This window comes from Canis lupus, chromosome 7 (genome assembly GCF_048164855.1).
Source record: "Canis lupus baileyi chromosome 7, mCanLup2.hap1, whole genome shotgun sequence".
Taxonomy (NCBI): domain Eukaryota; kingdom Metazoa; phylum Chordata; class Mammalia; order Carnivora; family Canidae; genus Canis; species Canis lupus.
Genome location: NC_132844.1, coordinates 69,751,432 through 69,770,553, shown reverse-complemented (window position 1 = coordinate 69,770,553; position 19,122 = coordinate 69,751,432). Strand labels below are relative to the sequence as shown.

Genomic DNA, 19,122 nt, shown 5'->3' with positions numbered 1-19,122 from the left:
GGGTGGGCGAGAGAGGTGGGAGGGCAGCCGGAAGTGTGACTAACCTCCTGCCTCCCGCGCGCCGGCGAAGCAGGAAGGGGAAGGTGCCGGCCTGGCGGGGTGTGGCCTCCAGAGGCAGGGGGCGCTGCGATTGGTCTCGGCCGTGGCGACGGCGACGATTGGCCCTTGCGTGCGGAGGGAGGTGAGAAGGGTGGCGACGGTTGGAATTCAAAAGTGGCGGGTGTGGCGTCGGTCGGGAGCCCCGGAGCCCCGCACACGCGTGGCTTGTGTCGCAAGCCGGCGAGAGAACGCGGGTCCCGGAAGCCCCGGCGCCCTGTCCTCTTCCGGCGGGCGCCCCTGGCGCGTGTGGGCCGGTGCTGGCCATGGAGCCGCAGGTGAGTAGGGCCGCGAGGGGTCTCCTGCCCGCGACGCTGGCGAGCCCCCGGCCCCCGGCCGGCCTCGGTCCTGCCTCGTGGAGAGCAGAGGCCCGTGCGTCCTCGCGCAGGGGACAGGCGGGAGGGAGAGGGCTGGGAGCAGCCCCGGGGCGTCGGGGTGCACGTCTGCCAGCCCTCCCCGCTCTGATTGATGTCTCCAGGATTTTTCGATTTCGAATTCTCGGGCTTATCTGACTCTGTACCCACCTCTCCATTCCTGCCAGCGATTGCAGTGTGTGATTGAGAGGAGTTCTGAGATTCCGTCTCCCTCGGGGAAGTGGTGCCTGAGGCCAAATCCGCGCTGATGATCTTTCCTGTTCTCTCCGGTTGCTGTCGCTTCGGAGGGCGGGAAGGGGATAGAGGGAATGCGGTAATCTGAACTGAAGGATTCCTCATTCTCTCTCCTTCGTCAGGTTTTACAGAGATCTCTGCCCCTGGGACTTAGTTTCTTCTCTTATCGGTGGCCCTACTGCACTTCACAACCATCAGCAGCCTCCCCTCTCCAGTCGAGAGAGATGTGTGACAGCCAGAGTGTATTGACTTTTGGTGCCAGAGAAATGCTCCTGCCTGGATCCTCTGTTTGCTAGTATTTCACATTCAGATTTACCCAAAGCAGGTTTCAGACTGAAGAGATATTGTTTGTATCCCGACAGCTAAAGAGCAGATGAGTATGATGTGACCGTGAAAAACAGTAGAAGCCTTCTCATATTTACTGAGCACCTACTGTGTACCAGGCACAGTGGTAGATACTTGGGATGCAGCAACAAACAAGACAAATCCCTGTCGTCCCTACAGATGCCATTCTATGAGAAGCTGCCATTCTGTGGGGAGCCAGGAAATATAAGTTACATAACTCTATTTCAAAGTGATGAATGCTATGAACAGAAGGAAAAACTTGAGCAGATTAAGGAAGAGGAGGGGAGGCCAACTTGCAGGATACAGTATTAAATAGGGTGGTCTTAGTAAGCTCCATTATGAAGATGAAAGTTGAATAAGTGCTTTGAACAAGATGATGGACAAAGGCTAGTGATTACTGAGGGAAGAGCGTTCCAGGCAGAGGGAATCTGCTAGAGCAAAGTCCTTCAAGAATTGTGTAGCAAAAGCTAAAATGGAGTGAGCAAGGGGGCAAATTGTGGGAGGGGAAGTCAGAGCATGGAGAGTGGGATTGTCGACCCCATTGCTTCTTGTTGGGGCTTTGTTGTGAGGCCCTTGACTTTTGGATGGTTTTAAGCAGGTAAGATCTGTCTTACATTTTAAGAGGATCACTCTAGCTGCCACACTGAGAGTAAACATCAAGGGTAAGGAAAGAAACAAGGAGGACTGTTAGGAAGGAATACAGCAGTTTTTCTCAACTTCCATACTATTGACATTTTTACTGTAGGGGCTGTCCTATACATGGTCTGATGGTAGCAGCATTCCTGGCCTCTGCCCACTAGATGTCAGTAGCAACTCCCACCTAATCAATGTCAAACTGTCTCCGGACCTCATCAAATGCCCCCTAGGGAGTCAAATCACCCCCAGTTGATAACCAGTGGAGAATGATAACCTGAGAGGTGATGCTGACATGGATCGGGGTTGTAGCAGTGGAAGTAGTAACATGTGGTCAGTTCTGTCATCCTTTGCTGACATTAGATGTGGTATGTAAGAGAATGAGAAGACTTGGGATTTTTTGGCTTGAACAACTGAAAGATATATATCAACTGGGATGGAGAAAGCTGTAAGAGGACCAAGTTCGAAAGGGATTTGGACATTAGAAAGTCCATTTGGATGTAAGTTTGACACGTTTATTGGACTTCCAAGTGGAGACATTGAGAAGGTAGTTGCATAGAAGTTCAGGAACAAGGTCTGGGCTAGAGGTATAAATCTTGGAGTTGTCAGCGTATGGATGAGAGTGCACTGGAATGTGGATAGAGAATAGAAAGACCATCATTAAAGTTTGGAAAGATGAGGAGGACCTGCCGTGAGAGATGGGGAAACCAAGAGAGGATGGTCTCCTGGAAGCTCAATGAAGAAAGTGTATTAAGGACGTGAGAGTGAGCAGCTCTATCAAATGCTGTGATAGGTCAAGAAGCAGGAAGATGCAGAGTTGACATAGCAACACACAATGTACTTGTGACCTCAAGGAGAGTAGTTTTGATGACACAGTGAGAGTGAAGGCCTGATTGGGATGAGTTTAGGAGAGAATCTGGACATGGTCAATATTCTAGTGAACACTTAAGGGTTTTGCTGCAGAGAGTAACAAAAAGCTGACAGGTAAAGCAGAGTCAAGAAACTCTTTTCAGTTTGGAAGAAATAATAGCATGTGTTATAATACAGATAGGAATGATCCAGTAGAGTGAAAAGTTGATGGTGTAGAGGAGAAATGGAAGGATTGATAGGATTCTTTCCCAATAGATAGATGAAGGACTGGAGTCTGATGTATACATGGAAGGGAAGCATTTCTCTTATGCTTTTCATTGTGGATAGTTGGGAGTCATTGTGTCTGGCTCTATATCACAGATGGGAAGAGAATTAATACTGTACTCTTTGGAGTTGTCCTTAATAAACAAACCTTTGAGGGGCACATGGGTGGCTCAGTGGTTGAGCATCTCCTTCGGCTCGGGTGATCCTGGGGTCTTGGGATCGAGTCCCACATCAGGCTCCCTACAGGGAACCTGTCTGGAAGGGCAGGGATTTTGTTCATTACACTCACCTCACCTTCTAGAACAATGTCTGGTCCAGAGCAGTCTTGCAACAAATCTTAGTGCAACAAATCCTTATTGGATGAAGGAAGAAAGGAATGATGAATTTTCTCTACCTGTCATATCCCTCATCATCTACTTCTTCACATTGCTTCACACTACTTTTTTGGTACAAATCTAGTCTTACTACTCTCCTAACTAAAAACCACCATCAGGGTCCCTCTTGCCTTCAGTAAATGCTAGACTCCTTATCATGGCATACTGCCTGCCATGCACACTCCATGTGTCAGCTGAACAGAACAACTTGGCATCCTTGCATGCACCCGTCCTTGCTTTCTGCCTGGGAGGCTCCTCCTTGGCCCAGGTCCCCTGGCTAAGTCTTTCTCATCATCCAGGTTTTGCCTAAAAAGACTTTTTAGAGGTGTTCTCTGACACTCTCCGCATCTGAACTACATGCTCATTCCCTCCTTGGGGTATACTTTTTTTATGATACCACTCAGTAAAATTTTAATAATCTCTTTAAAAATGCTTCTCTGCCTCTCTCTCTCTCTCTGTGACTATCATAAATAAATAAAAATTGAAAAAAAAATATTAAAAATGCTTCTCTTCTCCATTTTCCCTGAGTATTTTGAGGGCAGGGATAACATCTATTATTCCCAAACCCAAATCATTTTCTGGCATAGTGAGCACTAAGAGTATTGAGTGAATAAAGTGAGCCAAAGGGCAGAGAGACTAGCCTTGGAATTAAAAGTTAACTATAGTGAAGATTAAACATTGATCTGTATACATATTACTCTCCTGATGGTCAGATAGGAGCAGGGTTTGCATAATTAAGGACCTGGTTTTAGCATGGAAAAGTTCTCTGTCCTGAGAAACCCTTTAGTCCTGGGCAAATTAGAATAGTTGGTCACCCTAGTCGAGAGTAGCCATGGAGTGGACATAATATAATCTCTAAGCACCAAATTGCAGTGCTTAGGAGAGGATCTCTCCCACTGCCCCCGCCCAATACCTGTACTTTGGTGGTACATGTGTCATGCTGCTTCTTAGTTCTCTTCATGCAAGTCGGCCTACTTGTAACTCTTTTTTTTTTTAAAAAGATTTTATTTATTTATTCATGAGAGACGCACAGAGAGAGAGAGAGAGGCAGAGGCAGAGACACAAGCAGAGGGAGAGACAGAGGAAGAAGCAGGCTCCATGCAGGGAGTCTGATGTGGGACTCAATCCCGGGTCTCCAGGATCACGCCCTGGGCCAAAGGCGGCACTAAACTGCTGAGCCACCCAGGCTGACCTAACTCTATTTTTTTTAAGTAGGCTCTTTTGTATACTTTTCACATGCCTGACCAGAAACTATATCTGGTTCTCCACATAAATGAGGCTAAAGCCTAAACTCCTTTGCCTGGCATTAAAGACACGCATGGCCTCCAGAACCAGACTGTCTAGATTTTAACCGTGGCTCTATCTTTTACTCACTGATGAACTTAGATAAGCTATTTTACCTCTAGATGCCTTCCTTCCTCATCTGTGAAATAAGGCTAATAATAGCACCTTCTCAGTGGGCTCCTATAAGGATTAAGTTGATACAGATGAAGCATTTAAAACAATTTCTAAAATGTTACCCGCTTGAGGTGCCCGGGTGGCTCAGTTGAGCATCAGGCTCTTGGTTTCGGCTCAGGTCATGATTGATCTCAGGGTCGTGAGATCGAGCCCCACATGGGGCTCCTGCTGGGTGTGGAGCCTCTCAAAATAAATAAATAAATAAAAATAAAAATAAAATGTTACCTGTTCCTCCCATCATCTAGTCTTCAGCCTTACCCATTTTCCAGTCTCTCCCTTAACTGTGATCCTACATTCTAGCTGAAAGAGCCTGTTGATTTCCCAGCCATATATCATGTGCATGTTTGAAGTTTTGCCTTCTGAAAAGAGTGTCCATTTCTCTCTGCCTGTGTAGGTACTACCCTGAGAGTTAGCTGAGGTCCAGCGTCTGTCCAGCTCTTCCCGTAGAGATTTCTCCCTCTTTTGCATCATGTTGCACTTCTATCTGTGCCTTTTGGCTGGTACATAATCCGTGGGCCCCGGTTTGTACACGAGAGGTACTCAGTCAGTACTTGATGGTGGTTGATAATTAGGCTAGAACAGGAAGGGGAGTTCTTAGGACTTTTGGGCTCCAAGGGTTGTCTGAAGGGTCTCTCTTTTCCCAGCAGAGGTCCCCCTTGTTGGAAGTGAGGGGGAACATAGAGCTGAAGAGACCCCTGGTCAAGGCTCCTTCTCGGCTGCCTCTCCCTGGAACAAGGTTTAAGAGGGGGCCTGACCAGATGGAGGATGCCTTAGAGCCTGAGAAGGTAAGCTGGGTTTGGAAAGCTTTGCATGCACGTGTGTGTGTGTGTGTGTGTGTGTGTGTGAGAGAGAGAGAGTGTGTCTAAGCCAGTGAGAGAGACTAAATGGACTCCATTCTTGTCTACCTCCAGAAAAGGACACGAGGACTGGATACAGTGACTAAAATTGCCACATCCCAATCCAGAGCACCAGCCCTCACTGCAAGAACACAGACACAAAACCAGATCACAGGTGGGCTCTATGAATGGGCAGAAACCAAGGGCATGAAAGTCCAGCGCTCTTCAACTCACTTATTTCTTTTCTTTCAATTTTAGCTAATTTTGGATAAGTAATAGGTTTCACTTGTTTCAGAATTACAAAGGCACAAGGGGCGGGCTGGGTGGCTCAGTGGGTTAAGCATCCGACTCTTGATTTCGCCTCAAGTCAAGTCTCCCATCTCATGAGATGGAACCCTGTGTCAGGCTCCACACTGGGTGTGTAGCCTGCTTGGGGTTCTCTCTCCCCCTCTCCCTCTGCCCACCACCCCCAAATTCCAAACGCACAAAATGCATTATACAGTGGAAAGTTTCCCTCCGACCCCTGTCTGCCAGCCACCCAGTTCCCCTCCCCAGGGACAACTGCCTTGTCCCTTCCAGGGCCAATTTATGAATGTTCAAGCAAATCTGGACATGTTCTCCAACATTTTATTATTATAAGTGGTAGCATACTTAACCCAGTTCTGCTCCCTGCTCTTTTTGCTTATCTTGGTCCAACTTACTCCTTGGTGTCTTGAGTAATTTCTGGTCATGGGAGGGATATCTTTAGAAGCTGGCCAGATTTCAGGGATGAGGGAAGTTATCTTATTTCTCACCCTCAGAGAAAGCAATCTCTCTGCCCCTGGCCCAGCCAGAGCTCATGCCATCCTGAGACTGATTGTTCTACTTTTTTCTGCTCCCATCTCCCAACAGCTCCAAAAGTTCCCAAGAAGACAGGACCCCGATGTTCCACAGCGATTGCCACGGGTAATAGTGCTTCAGAGTGGGGGCTGGGAAGAGATTCGGAGTATGTGGAAAGGGAGGGTGATGGAGGTAGAAGGATACTGGTGCTGTGATTCCTTATGTTCACTCTCCAATTCTCTAGTGCTGAAGAATCAGAAATCGGGCCCTGCTGTTCCTGCCCAGAAGCCTGGAGGTAGGTGACTGCCATAACCATTGGGTGAGAGGCTAGGAGCGGGAAGAGAAGAGGTGGTGAGGACTCCCCTAAAAATCTGTTTGATTCCCTCCCTGTCTGGAGGGGAAAGAGATGTAGCATCAGGTGTGGAGGCTTTAAAGGCTAGGAGGGGGGCAGAGAGGGAAAGCCACGACCTCCCTGACCTTTGCCCTTTCTATGTCCATCTCAGCAGCTGCCCCTCCAATGGTGGGAGGGAGGAAACCCACCAAGCGTCCGGCCTGGGACTTAAAGGGTCAGTTGTGTGACCTAAATGCAGAGCTGAAATGCTGCCGTGAGAGGACTCAGACACTGGCCCAGGAGAACCAACAGCTGCAGGACCAACTCAGGGAGGCCCAACAACAGGCCAAGGCCCGGGGGGCAGAGTGTAGGACACTGGAAGGGGAGTTGGCCAGGGTGCAGGCCCAGGCTGAGCAGGGCCAGCAGGAGTTGGGGAGCCTCAGGGCCCGTGTCCTGGAATTGGAAGAGCAGCAGTGCACACAGGAGGGCTTGTTGCGAGAGCTCCAGAAAGAACAGTTAGAATTGCAGGAGGAGCGGAGGGGACTGGCTGCCCGGCTGGAGGAGCAGGAGGTAAGGGCCATCGTCTCAGCAAACGCCAGCCCACCTTTCTGGGTTACCCTGAAGTCTCTGGGGGTTGGGAGTCCCTGACCACCTCTCCAGCAGTATTCCTCTGTCCTTCTGTCCTCTGTCCTTCTCCACCCCTGCTCACTCCTGTATCTTGCTTTCTGCCCCACTTCTCCCTACTAGATGGAATTACTTGTCATTTATCAAATGATTTAATCATCTGTTTGGGGCAGTTTGCATATGCACTTCCCTCTTTGTGGAATGTTCCTTCCATTCTCTGTCTTTTTGTTGGCGTATTCCTATACTTTTGGGTATCATTGTCCTTGTGCCCCTTTTGGCTCTTTCCATAGCACTCCCTAATCTGGGACCCTGGTTCCTATTTTCTTACCTCTTTCCCTGGCAGACTCAGTCCCTGGGGACAGGGACCACCCTACCGCCACCACCCCACATCATCGTGACTTGTCCTTACTCCTCAGTGTCTCACTCTCTCTGTCCATTCTGTTCCGGACAGAGGCGGTTGCAGGCATCAGAAGCAGCTCTGTCGGGCAGCCAAGCAGAGGTGGCATCTCTGCGCCAGGAGGCCACAAGCCAGGCGGCCCTCCTGGTGGAGCAAGGAGAACGTCTCCACGGGCTAGAGATGGAGCGCCGGCGACTACACAACCAGCTACAGGAACTCAAAGGCAACATCCGCGTGTTCTGCCGGGTCCGCCCTGTCCTTCCAGGGGAGCCCACCCCACCCCCTGGCTACCTCCTGTTTCCCTCTGGCCCTGGCGGGCCCGCTGATCTGCCCACACGCCTCAGCGTTTCCCGGTGTGATGAGCGCCGTGGGACCCTGAGTGGGGCGCCAGCCCCTGCCACCCGCCACGACTTCTCCTTTGACCGGGTATTCCCCCCAGGGAGTGGGCAGGATGAAGTGTTTGAGGAGATTGCCATGCTTGTCCAGTCAGCCCTGGACGGCTACCCAGTATGCATCTTTGCCTATGGCCAGACAGGCAGTGGCAAGACCTTCACAATGGAGGGTGGGCCTGGGAGAGACCCCCAGGTGGAGGGCCTGATCCCTCGGGCCCTGCGGCACCTCTTCTCCGTGGCCCAGGAGCTGGGCGGCCAGGGCTGGACCTACAGCTTTGTGGCAAGCTACGTGGAGATCTATAATGAGACTGTCCGAGACCTGCTGGCCACTGGGCCCCGGAAGGGCCAGGGCGGGGAGTGTGAGATCCGCCGGGCAGGGCCTGGGAGTGAGGAGCTTACTGTCACCAATGCCCGATACGTTCCTGTCTCCTGTGAGAAGGAGGTAAGGACTGAGGGCCTCTGGGGCTGGAGAACGGGGAAGAGCGGATGGAGGGGGCACAAGGTGCAGGTGGATGGAAAAGGAACAGGAGAGAGTGGGAGGATGGAGGAAGGGCAGGTTGCGTGGGTGGGTGGTCACATCAGTTTTGGCCTATGGGCCACAGGATAAATTTGTCTGCCTTTGGGAACGAGGGGGTAGAGTGGTGCATGTGGCCGAAGGCTTCCTGGCCCCCACCCACCGCATCTCAGGCCTCATTCCTACTATAGCTCTAGCCGCTCTGCTGTCTCCAGGCACTGAAGCTGTCCCTGGCCATCTTGTCTAAGATTGCAACCCTCACCCTACCTTCACACACTCGTTACTTTGCTTTATTCTCCTCCTTGGTACTCTCAGACACACCGTGCATTTTACTTAGTCATTTTGCCTCTTCAGTGGCTAGAAAGAAAGCTTAGGGTGCTCTGGTTCCTTGCTACTGACATAGCTGTCTGCTGATTCCCAGCCTGCTTTTGCCCTTTGCTACCCCCACCCCAGGTGGAGGCCCTGCTCCATCTGGCCCACCAGAACCGGGCAGTGGCCCGCACGTCCCAGAATGAGCGATCATCTCGTAGTCACAGCGTGTTCCAGCTGCAGATCTCTGGGGAGCACACCAGACGAGGCCTGCAGTGTGGGGCCTCCCTCAACCTTGTGGACCTGGCTGGTAGTGAGCGGCTAGACCCCAGCTTAGCCCTTGGCCCTGGGGAGCGGGAACGCCTTCGGGAAACACAAGCCATTAACAGCAGCTTGTCCACCCTGGGGCTGGTCATCATGGCCTTGAGCAACAAGGTAGGAATGGGGATGAGGGCCAGTGGGACCTGGGGTAGGTTGGGGTGCTCCTATCCTAATCACCTATGTCCTTCAACCCTCTAGGAGTCCCATATTCCTTACCGGAACAGCAAACTCACCTACCTGCTGCAGAACTCTCTGGGTGGCAGCGCTAAGATGTGAGTGAAAGGGACAGACAGAAGGGGTTGGCTGGAGACTGTGAGGCTGGGATCAGGGGTGGGAAAGGGGAAATAGTGGGAACCTGGTGCAGGCTCCACCCAGCCACTGATGTTGGGGTTTGGCTCCCACTTCTCTCTCTACAGGCTCATGTTCGTGAACATTTCTCCCCTAGAAGAGAACGTCTCTGAGTCCCTCAACTCCCTACGCTTTGCCTCCAAGGTGCAGTTACCACCAGGCCCAGGCCCTGTCAGGACTCCTGGATGCTTGTAGGCTTCTCCATTCTGACCCTTTAGGGATCCATTCAGTCCTTTAGGCCAAGGGCACATTCATCTGGAAAGGATTCACATTTGCCGGGCATCTGGGACACTACCTCTCTGAATCCATTTTTAGCTATTGGGTTTTGGGGTTTTTATTTTTTAAAAATAGGTAGTTAAGAGGTCAAAACTGTATAAAAGCTATGCACAACATGGAAGTTTTACCATCTCCCGTGTGTACCCCATTCTCCCTACCTGTCCTGGTAGAGGCAGTCATTTTTGTCATTTATCATTTTACTTATCCTTTCAGTGTTTCTTCTTGCAAATAGAAGCAACATGCATATTATTCCCTTACCTCTTATATAGAAGACATCTATTTTTTCATATATGTATGTTGTTCTGTACTTTGTTTTGCTAAACAGACATTCCTGGGATTACTCTCCCACCAGCACACAGAGATTACCCCATTATTTTGATGTCTGCCTAGGACTCCGCTGTGTGGCTGCACCAAAGTTTATCCACCAGTTCCCTCTACTGGACACTTGGGTTGTTTCCACTCTTTTCTCTATTACAAACAAGGCCACGTTGACTAACCTTATACATAGATGTCATTTTGTATTTGTTCAGTTATAGCTATCTAGGGAGATTCCTGGAAATGGGATTGCTGGATCATAAGAGACTTGGATACGGGCGCCTGGGTGGCTCAGTTGGTTAAGCGCCCGACTCTTGATTATGGTTCAGGTCATGATCTTGGGGTCATGAGGTCAAGCCCCACATCGCATGGAGCCCGCTTAAGATTCTCTCTTCCTCCCCTTCTACCCTCTGCTCCTCATGTGCACACATTCTCTCTCTCAAAAAAAAAAAAAAAAAAAAAAAAAAGTTTTTCAGACCATTCCGAGTAGAGTGAATCCAGATTCCAAGACCCACTTAAACATTAAATAGAAGGCCATGCCATGAATTCTCTAGGAGACTTATGCTCCTTTCAGTAAAGTTTCTTTACTGTCTGTCTCTGGAGGGTGATTTTTTTCTCTGGCTGCTCCTTTCCAAAGGGATAGCCCTATGATGGGTTCTGGCTTTATTTAGGATCTCTGGGCAGGTGTGCCCTTCTGCTATATTCAGGTCTTCTCCCCAATAAGCATTGGTTGCTGCCATAGAAGTGGTCCATTCCCTAGGTACCCTGCCCTGATTTTCTGCTTTGATCAGGATTTCCCTTGCTATCTTGCAAGTTCAATTAAAGTTATAGCAACGTCATTAACAGCCAACACCATAAACTCTTTAGTATCCTTAAATTACTATGTTATTACATTTTACCTGATTGTATCAGAAATGTCTTTAACATATTAGGTTTGTCCCAATTGGGATCAAAGCAAGGGCCACCCATTTCATTTTAATTCTTTTATTTTTTAAAATTTCTTTTAATCCGTAATAATCTCACCTCCTTTTATGTCTTTTTGTTGTTGTTGTTGTTGTTGAAGAAATAGGGTCATTTGTCTTATAGAAAATACCATATTCTGGATTTTGGTCAGTTGCTTCCTCCTCCTTCCATACTTTTTGTTATCTAGTAGTACACTTAAGGGCTTGGATTTGAATTTGATTTGAATCAGGCTTATTTCTTGACAAGAAAACTTGAAACGGTACAGTACACTTCATTGCATCAGAAGTCACCTAATATCTAATAGCTTTACTTTTTTTTTTTTTTTAGAATTGCTTTTTTTTTTTTTTTTAATTTATTTATGATAGTCACACAGAGAGAGAGAGAGAGGCAGAGACACAGGCAGAGGGAGAAGCAGGCTCCATGCACCGGGAGCCCGACGTGGGATTCGATCCCGGGTCTCCAGGATCGCGCCCTGGGCCAAAGGCAGGCGCCAAACCGCTGCGCCACCCAGGGATCCCTAGAATTGCTTTACTCTTAAATGAATTAAAAATCATCAGATTTGGGTGTTACCAGCTTGTGACCATTTGAAAACTCCCTGTTGACCTAATGATTTCACTTAGTGATTTTTGGAATAATGATCGTACCTAGATTTGTTACTTCATCAAGGAGTTTAATTTTCTCAGTAACTTTACATTTATTAGTCTTGTCTCTTCTACAAAGAATTTTTCCCTTGCCATTTATTTGGTTACTCTGAAATCTAGTCTATGTAGCAGCAAAGGCAGGATAAATGTAGGATTCTTTTTTTTTTTTTTTTTTAAGATTTTATTTATTTATTCATGAGAGACAGAGACAAGCAGAGGGAGAAGCAGGCCTCATGCAGGGAGGCTTGATCCCAGGTCTCCAAGATCACATCCTGGGCCAAAGGCAGGCGCTAAACCGCTGAGCCACCCAGTGATGCCTGTAGGATTCTTTATCAATTTTCAGTATTAGAAGTTGATGTCTTGGCAACTTCCAAAGGTGACCAAGTGAGTTTTGGTTTGGGAGGTGTCATTTTGCAGATGCTTATTGATTTGATATATATCCTTTATAGTCATTATTCCTTCTGATGTTCAGATTGCCCCATCATTGGCCAATGGGAGCTCCTTTAAGTTGGCTCCTGTGTCCTTTAGACAGGACCCAGTAGTCTTTATTCTAGACTCATCTTGTACCTATCCTGCGTAGACTTGGGATCATTTATTTTCCAAGGAGCCTTTGTTCTTAAAGGAGTGTTGTTCTATCTAACTTATTAACAACTAAATGGTAGGAAGGCTTGGGGTGTCCGGGCCATGGTATTGCTGGAAATGGAGGCTCCATCTATCTCTGCTCCTGTGTGTGGCTTCTATCCCTTCTCAGGCCTCTTCACTTCCTCCAGTCCTGGTGTGGTTAGTGGGCATAGACCTAACCTTAACTGAGACCAGGCTGAATCTGCCTTCAGAGCCTTTGTTTTAGTATTTTCTGAGGGCAGCCCCAATATTGGGGGTGGGGGGTGATCTTGGAGAAAACTGTTATTTTGGTTACTCACAAAATATTTTTATTCTAAAACCTCTGCCCGCAGGTGAACCAGTGTGTTATTGGTACGGCCCAGGCTAACAGGAAATGAAGACAGATCCAGATCCTCTGTTTGGGAAGGGGGGGTGGGGGTGGCGCTGAAGGATGCTTTGTTGGGGGGAGGGGCGCTCTGTGACCTGGGTCTATCAAATAAAGAACAAGTTTTTTTTCTTTAAATAAAGGTTTTGTTAACAATGGCCCGTATCTGTAAAAATGGGAACTGTGGATCGTCTACTCTGCCGAGTATTTGTGTTTTGCAGAGCAAGGGTTTCAGCTTTTCTCTACCTGGCTATCTCCTGGAGACTAGATGGTTACCCTGGTTGTCCGCCTCTAGGAGATGTGCCCACTGGCCGACCGCCGTCACTGGTTTGCCGCAGGCCACCCAGCTCCACGCGGAGAGCTCGTCTGGTGGGTGCGGGAAAGTGGAAGCCCGAGTCCAGAGGCCGGGCCAGCGAGCCCTCCTGCAAACTGCGGGCTCTCCCTCCCGCTCTTTCCTTGCCGTCCCATTCGAAGAACCGGGGCCGGCCCGCCCGCTGCCCATTGGCTGGCTCTCGGCGGCGTTACCGCCTCGCTACTAGCTCTCCCGGTCCGTGTACCCGCCCTACAGGCGCTGGGTGGGCTGCACGCCCGCTGACTCGCTCGCGCCAACCGCCAACGGCCACCGCCCGGCAAAGGAGGGGCTCGGTCCACCCAGGTGCCGCGCGCGGGAGGGGTCACGCATGCGCAGAAGCGCGGCGGCGGTGTGGCGGGGGGAGACTTACCACGGGGAGGGCGGGGCCGGGGCAAAGGCGGGAGGAAGGCGGGGCACTCGAGGGAGGAGGGCGTGGCGGGGGCGACGGGACGGGTGAATGGGGGGCGGGGTCGTGAACTGGGGCCGAGGGGCGGGACTTGGAGTGACCATGGAGGTTGGGGGGGCAGTTAACGGATGTGGCATGGGGCGGGGGCCAGGCTGGAGACCAGCTGCGGGGAAGGGGGGGATTCCCTGCTGCCCCGAGGGCGGATCTCCCTCCGAGGAAGGGGCTGCAGGGATTCCCTCTCGCACTGGGTCTTGACTTTCCACCCGCCCCAGCCGTGGGGAGGCCGCCACCCGTTCGGCGCCCTCCAGGCCCGTTGGAGGTGAGGGAGGTGGGGTGAGGTGGTGCCCGCCGCCCCCCCCGGCTCCTCCTTCCCCTCAGTCCTCCCCTCCCACTACCCTCCCCCCGAGCCGGTTTGTCCCTCCCCTCCCCTCCCCTCCTTCCCCCCGCCGCCTCCTCCTGCCGCTGCCGCTGCTTTGGCTGCTGCGTCATACGCCCCAGAGCTGCCGGGACGGAGGGGCTGGGCCTGGGGACCCCCCGGCCCTTGCCTGCCCGCCCTCCGACGCCCAGACGTGCCCTCCCCGCGCGGGGGGTTCGCCTCGGTCTCCCACGTCTGCCTCTGCCCGGCTCCCGGCGGCCCCAGCTGTCACTGGTAAGGAGGCGGCGGGAGGCGCCCGTGGGGGGGGGCAGGGAGCCGGGGGTCGGCGCGCAGGGCGCGGGCGGGAGAGCCTCGCCGCCCAGGCATCAGCTCGCGCTGGGCTGACTCAAGTCCCCTCTCGGACTCGCTGTCCTGGGGAGTAGAGACCGGGACTGGGACACGCCCCCCTCCCAGGGCACTCAAGGAAGTTATCTAACCCGGGGGACAGGGAGCCCCGTATTTGAGGGTGACCTGCCATAACCTGGCATCGGGATTATTGTTCTGGAGACACAGGGGCCCGGGGAGGCAGCCGTTTCTAATTTGGAAAACATTTCCAGAAAAGCTCCCAAAACACATTCTCTGGGTAGCAGAACACCCCAATTACAGTATCTCTAAACAGAAGGTGACAGTAGAAACTGAATGGTAACCTTTGCTTCTGCAACCATCATTCCTCCTAAAATCTCAAGGCCAGGATACAGTATCCCAGGGGAGCTCTGGAAGCTGGGAAACTAGAGAACTAGGTTGGGGGGTGGGGGGTGTTAGGGAGAGGAGAGCCAGTCACCAGAGTTGGAAAAGCTGGAGTCATGAAGCTTGGGAGGGGTGCTGTGTGATTTCCTATCCAGGTATTTCATATTTGGAGACTGGTAGCACAGCTGCTTGAGTCCTTGAGGCATAGAAAAATGGGGACAGTTTCTCAACATTCATAACCTTCTCCCATCCCACTTCTGGATAGCCCCCCCCCCCCAGGATGCAATGGCACAGCCCCCCCGGCTGAGCCGCTCTGGTGCCCCCCCACTTTGGGACCCAGCCTCCCCTGCTCCCACCTCAGGCCCCAGGCCTCGACTTTGGGAGGGTCAAGATGTGCTGGCCAGGTGGACGGATGGACTGCTATACTTGGGGACCATCAAGAAAGTAAGACCTTTGACTTCTGACTTATTACCTTCCCCCCATTCTCCTTATGTAGTTCCGATTCCTGTTTCATCTCCTGTGCTCATCCATTCCAGGTGGACAGTTCCCGGGAGGTGTGTCTGGTCCAGTTTGAGGACGATTCCCAGTTTCTGGTTCTATGGAAAGACATTAGCCCTGGTGAGACCTTAGAGGCCCAAATATATGCATGCTGTGGAAAGCAGAAACCTGGCTTGGGGGATGTAAAGGGGGCTTAAGGACAGGCCCCACAACACTGTTCCCTCACAGCTGCCCTCCCCGGGGAGGAACTCCTCTGCTGTGTCTGTCGCTCTGAGACTGTGGTCCCTGGAAACCGGCTGGTCAGCTGTGAGAAGTGTCGCCACGGTGAGAGGGCAGGATACCTAAATGGTCTAGCTTGCCCTGAACCTTCCAGGCTGCCTCTAAGTCTTCCCTCCACCACTGATCCTTAGGCCACCTGTCCTGGCTGAGTCCCCAAGCCACTGCTCTGGCCAGTCTGCTCAACTCTGTAACCTCTCTTCCAGCACAGGGAGAAATAGCCATGGAATCAGGAGGTGTGGGCTTTGTAGACAGAGGATGGTTCAAATACACCTTTACTAACCATAAAACCTTGGGCAAATTCCCAAGCCCCTAGGAGCCTGTCTCCTCACCTGTAAAATAAGGGTAACTTATCTACTGCAGCCAGATCACAGTCAAAGATGAAATGAGGTGGCCCAGACTCCTCCTATCCCAGTCACTAGCACACACAGGTATATTGTGCAATAAATGGTCTACCATCAATATTATCATTATTCAGCTTATCACCAGGACTGCCACGTTCCAAGAGCCCCAGCCCCTGGAGAGGGAGAGGGCACATCCTGGGTCTGTCGCCAGTGTGTCTTTGCCATTGCCACCAAGGTAAGGTCACCATTCTGTGGGAGCCTCCCCCACCACCTCTCCCAAGCCTTCCTGTTCCCTACCCGTCTGAGGTGGCCTGTTTCCTCCCTGCAGAGGGGGGGTGCACTGAAGAAGGGCCCCTATGCCCGGGCCATGCTGGGCATGAAGCTGTCACTGCCATATGGACTAAAGGGGCTAGACTGGGACGCTGGACATCTGAGCAACCGACAGCAGAGCTACTGTTACTGTGGTGGCCCTGGGGAGTGAGTAAATGAGGGACAGGGGTGGAGGAGTGGTGGGGAGGGAATGAATGATGGAGTGGGTGGGGGGATCCTGGGGAATGAAGGAGAAAAAATAGGATGAAGGGAGTGCTGAAGAAAGCAGAAGTAGGTGGTGAGTAGGGTTTGGGGCCATTCAGGTCGGGGCAGTGTCTGGAGGTCACCAGTCCTGTGTTCCCTCTCAGGTGGAACCTGAAAATGTTGCAGTGCCAGAGCTGCCTGCAGTGGTTCCATGAGGCCTGCACCCAGTGTCTGAGCAAGCCGCTCCTCTACGGGGACAGGTGAGATGGGGCTGGCTCTCTGGGAGCCAAGGGAGAATACTCTTGCCCTGCTCTACCCTCTCAGGCCCCCATGCTGCTTCAGCTCCATGTCTCCCCAGCCTCTGAAGCTCACCTCCCCTACGCACCCCATCCTTATTCATAAGTCCTCCACGCTCTCTCCCCCTCGCCCACTTCCAGGTTCTACGAGTTCGAATGCTGTGTGTGTCGGGGTGGCCCTGAGAAGGTCAGGAGGCTACAGCTTCGCTGGTGAGTGGGCACCACCTCCACATGGCTCCTCTCTCAGCACCCCCAGCCTCCCACCTTGGGCTCTCCAGGCTTTTGTATTGACAAATCATTATTTCTCCAGGGTGGATGTGGCCCATCTCGTCCTCTATCACCTCAGCGTTTGCTGTAAGAAAAAATACTTTGATTTTGACCGCGAGATCCTCCCCTTCACCTCTGAGAATTGGGACAGTTTGCTCCTCGGGGAGGTAAGGGGTATTGAGGCTTTGGGGGTGAGAGTGGAACAGGGAAGGATGGAGAAAGGGAGAAGGGAGAGGGACTACTTCTCCCCTGATCCCATTCTCCTTTCCCAGCTCTCAGACACCCCCAAGGGAGAACGTTCTTCCAAACTCCTCTCTGCTCTCAACAGCCACAAAGACCGGTGAGTTGGAAAGAGGTTCAGAAAGAAATGCAGACGCAAATATGGAAGCCTGGGAGGGAAGGGGCTGCGACTCACCTGGAAGATCATCTCTGAAAAAGATTGAATAATAGCATCAGAGGGGCCCTTTATTATGGCACTGACCCTATATCATTTCTTTTCTCACCCCAGTTTCATTTCAGGGAGGGAGATTAAGAAGAGGAAATGCTTGTTTGGTCTCCATGCTCGGATCCCTCCCCCTGTGGAGCCCCTTACTGGAGACAGAGCCCCCACCAGGTCACTGGTCCAGGGAGGATGGGGAAGTTCTCAGGGTATTAATGGAGGGAGGCATATGTATGGATATGGGGAGGTCTTTGGGGTGTCCGGGAGGGGGCTGGGGGGATAAGGAGGCCTCTTACAGCTTCCCTTCAGGGCAGGGCCCTGGGGGAGGGGTCTCACGTCCCCTGGGGAAGCGCCGGAGGCCGGAGCCAGAGCCCCTGAGGAGGAGGCAGAAGGGGAAAATGGAGGAGCTGGGGCCACCCTCAGCAGTGCGCAATCAGCCCGAGCCCCCGGAGCAAAGGGAGCGGGCTCGTCTGCAGAGGGCACTGCAGGTACAGGGGCAGGGGCACCCCCGTGGAGCCAAATGGTGGTGTGGGAAGGAATCAAGGATTCCCTCTCAGTCCTTTGCTCCTTCTTCTAGGCCTCAGTGTCTCCACCATCCCCCAGCCCTAACCAGAGTTACCAGGGCAGCAGCGGCTACAACTTCCGGCCCACAGACGCCCGCTGCCTGCCCAGGTCAGTGCTCCTTCCTCATTCCAAGCAGATGCATGTACCCTTAGAATCTCTCCTTCGATTGTCTACATCTTCTGGACTTTCTTACCCAGAATTATTGTCCGTCTCCCACTTGGCTACCCACTTCTTGTCCTAGAGATACTTCCAGAACCAATGTCTGGATCTCTAGTGTTCTGGGGATGGGGATTCCTTGGGGCTGTTTGAGCTTTGCTCTTCTTCGTGGGAGAGGATCCTGTTCCCCTGCTTCGGGTCCTGACTTTCCCCCTCCCTAAACCCAGCAGTCCCATCCGGATGTTCGCTTCCTTCCACCCCTCTGCCAGCACCGCAGGGACCTCTGGGGATGGTGAACCCCCAGACAGGTGAGATTCTACCCCTTTACCTGTGCCACCCCTCTTCACCTGTGTGCTCTTAAGTTCCTCAGTCTCTAATGTGATATCTTGGTGCCTCTGATTCACATGTCAGCTCCGTTTTTGGTCCATCCTTATCAGCATCTGGACTCACGATTGCCTTCTCTCCCTAGGTCACCCCTGGAACTTCACATTGGTTTCCCCACAGACATCCCTAAAAGTGCCCCCCACTCGATGACTGCCTCATCTTCCTCAGTCCCAGCCCCCTCCCCAGGTCTTCCTAGACGCTCTGCACCCCCTTCTCCCCTGTGCCGTAGTTTGTCTCCTGGGACTGGGGGAGGAGTCCGAGGTGGGGTTGGTTACCTATCCCGAGGGGACCCTGTCCGGGTCCTTGCTCGGAGAGTACGGCCTGATGGTTCTGTGCAGTACCTGGTTGAGTGGGGAGGTGGGGGCATCTTCTGAACAGCCTGCCTCTGCCTACTTCCCCATTCACACACACCGGCACTTTCATACCCTGACCTCTGACCTCACCTACAGCTGGGATGTACCTGGGGAGGTAGGGGGATAGTTCTCCCTACTGCCCAGGCTGGAATCCAGGTGAGGGGTCTGGGGAAGAGGCTCTCTCTTCTCTATTCCCTTCCCGATTCCTGACCCTTCCTCCATCCCTCTTCCTATTTCCTTTGATGTTATTTTGTTACAGCTTTTTAAATATTTTTTAAAATTATTTAACCCCTGGGGACGGAGACTGAGGAGGGGGGGAATGATAAGGGGTCCCAGACTCTGTATGATTGAAATAAAGGTAAATAAACAAATCTAGCAGCCCTGGGTCATTCTGGAAGATGAGAACACCAGGGACTAGAAGCACTTCTAATCTTCCCAGCCAAATTCACATAT

At 51.9% G+C, this 19,122-nt stretch overlaps 2 protein-coding genes across 12 annotated transcripts; both read left to right on the top strand.

Moving 5' to 3' along the window:
* The first annotated feature begins 27 nt into the window (after window positions 1-27).
* KIFC1 (kinesin family member C1) lies at window positions 28-12,811 on the top strand. 6 transcript variants are annotated; one of them, XM_072833459.1, is made up of 11 exons: window positions 239-374; window positions 827-999; window positions 5,293-5,433; window positions 5,560-5,659; window positions 6,376-6,429; window positions 6,548-6,598; window positions 6,807-7,204; window positions 7,710-8,489; window positions 9,015-9,305; window positions 9,390-9,463; window positions 9,608-10,638. In XM_072833459.1, the coding sequence occupies exons 3-11, from the start codon at window positions 5,407-5,409 to the stop codon at window positions 9,732-9,734; spliced, it is 1,902 nt and encodes a 633-aa protein (XP_072689560.1). In that variant the 5' UTR covers window positions 239-374; window positions 827-999; window positions 5,293-5,406; the 3' UTR covers window positions 9,735-10,638. The 6 variants fall into 6 exon arrangements, with proteins under 6 accessions (XP_072689561.1, XP_072689560.1, XP_072689557.1 ...); XM_072833456.1 differs by lacking the exons at window positions 239-374; window positions 827-999 and adding exons at window positions 703-783; window positions 12,688-12,811 and having other exon boundaries at window positions 5,296-5,433; window positions 9,608-9,683; XM_072833460.1 differs by lacking the exons at window positions 239-374; window positions 827-999 and adding an exon at window positions 28-181 and having other exon boundaries at window positions 5,296-5,433.
* Window positions 12,812-13,920: 1,109 nt separating this feature from the next.
* On the top strand, window positions 13,921-19,040 carry PHF1 (PHD finger protein 1). 6 transcript variants are annotated; one of them, XM_072833463.1, is made up of 15 exons: window positions 13,922-14,126; window positions 14,845-15,023; window positions 15,116-15,197; window positions 15,306-15,401; window positions 15,832-15,932; window positions 16,026-16,174; window positions 16,375-16,470; window positions 16,648-16,716; window positions 16,817-16,940; window positions 17,046-17,113; window positions 17,282-17,386; window positions 17,511-17,700; window positions 17,790-17,884; window positions 18,160-18,240; window positions 18,402-19,040. In XM_072833463.1, exons 2-15 carry the CDS (start codon window positions 14,865-14,867, stop codon window positions 18,688-18,690), a joined length of 1,704 nt encoding a protein of 567 aa, XP_072689564.1. In that variant the 5' UTR covers window positions 13,922-14,126; window positions 14,845-14,864; the 3' UTR covers window positions 18,691-19,040. The 6 variants fall into 6 exon arrangements, with proteins under 6 accessions (XP_072689569.1, XP_072689564.1, XP_072689566.1 ...); XM_072833468.1 differs by lacking the exon at window positions 17,511-17,700 and having other exon boundaries at window positions 13,921-14,126; XM_072833465.1 differs by lacking the exon at window positions 13,922-14,126 and having other exon boundaries at window positions 14,158-15,023; window positions 18,163-18,240.
* The last annotated feature ends 82 nt before the right edge of the window (window positions 19,041-19,122 follow it).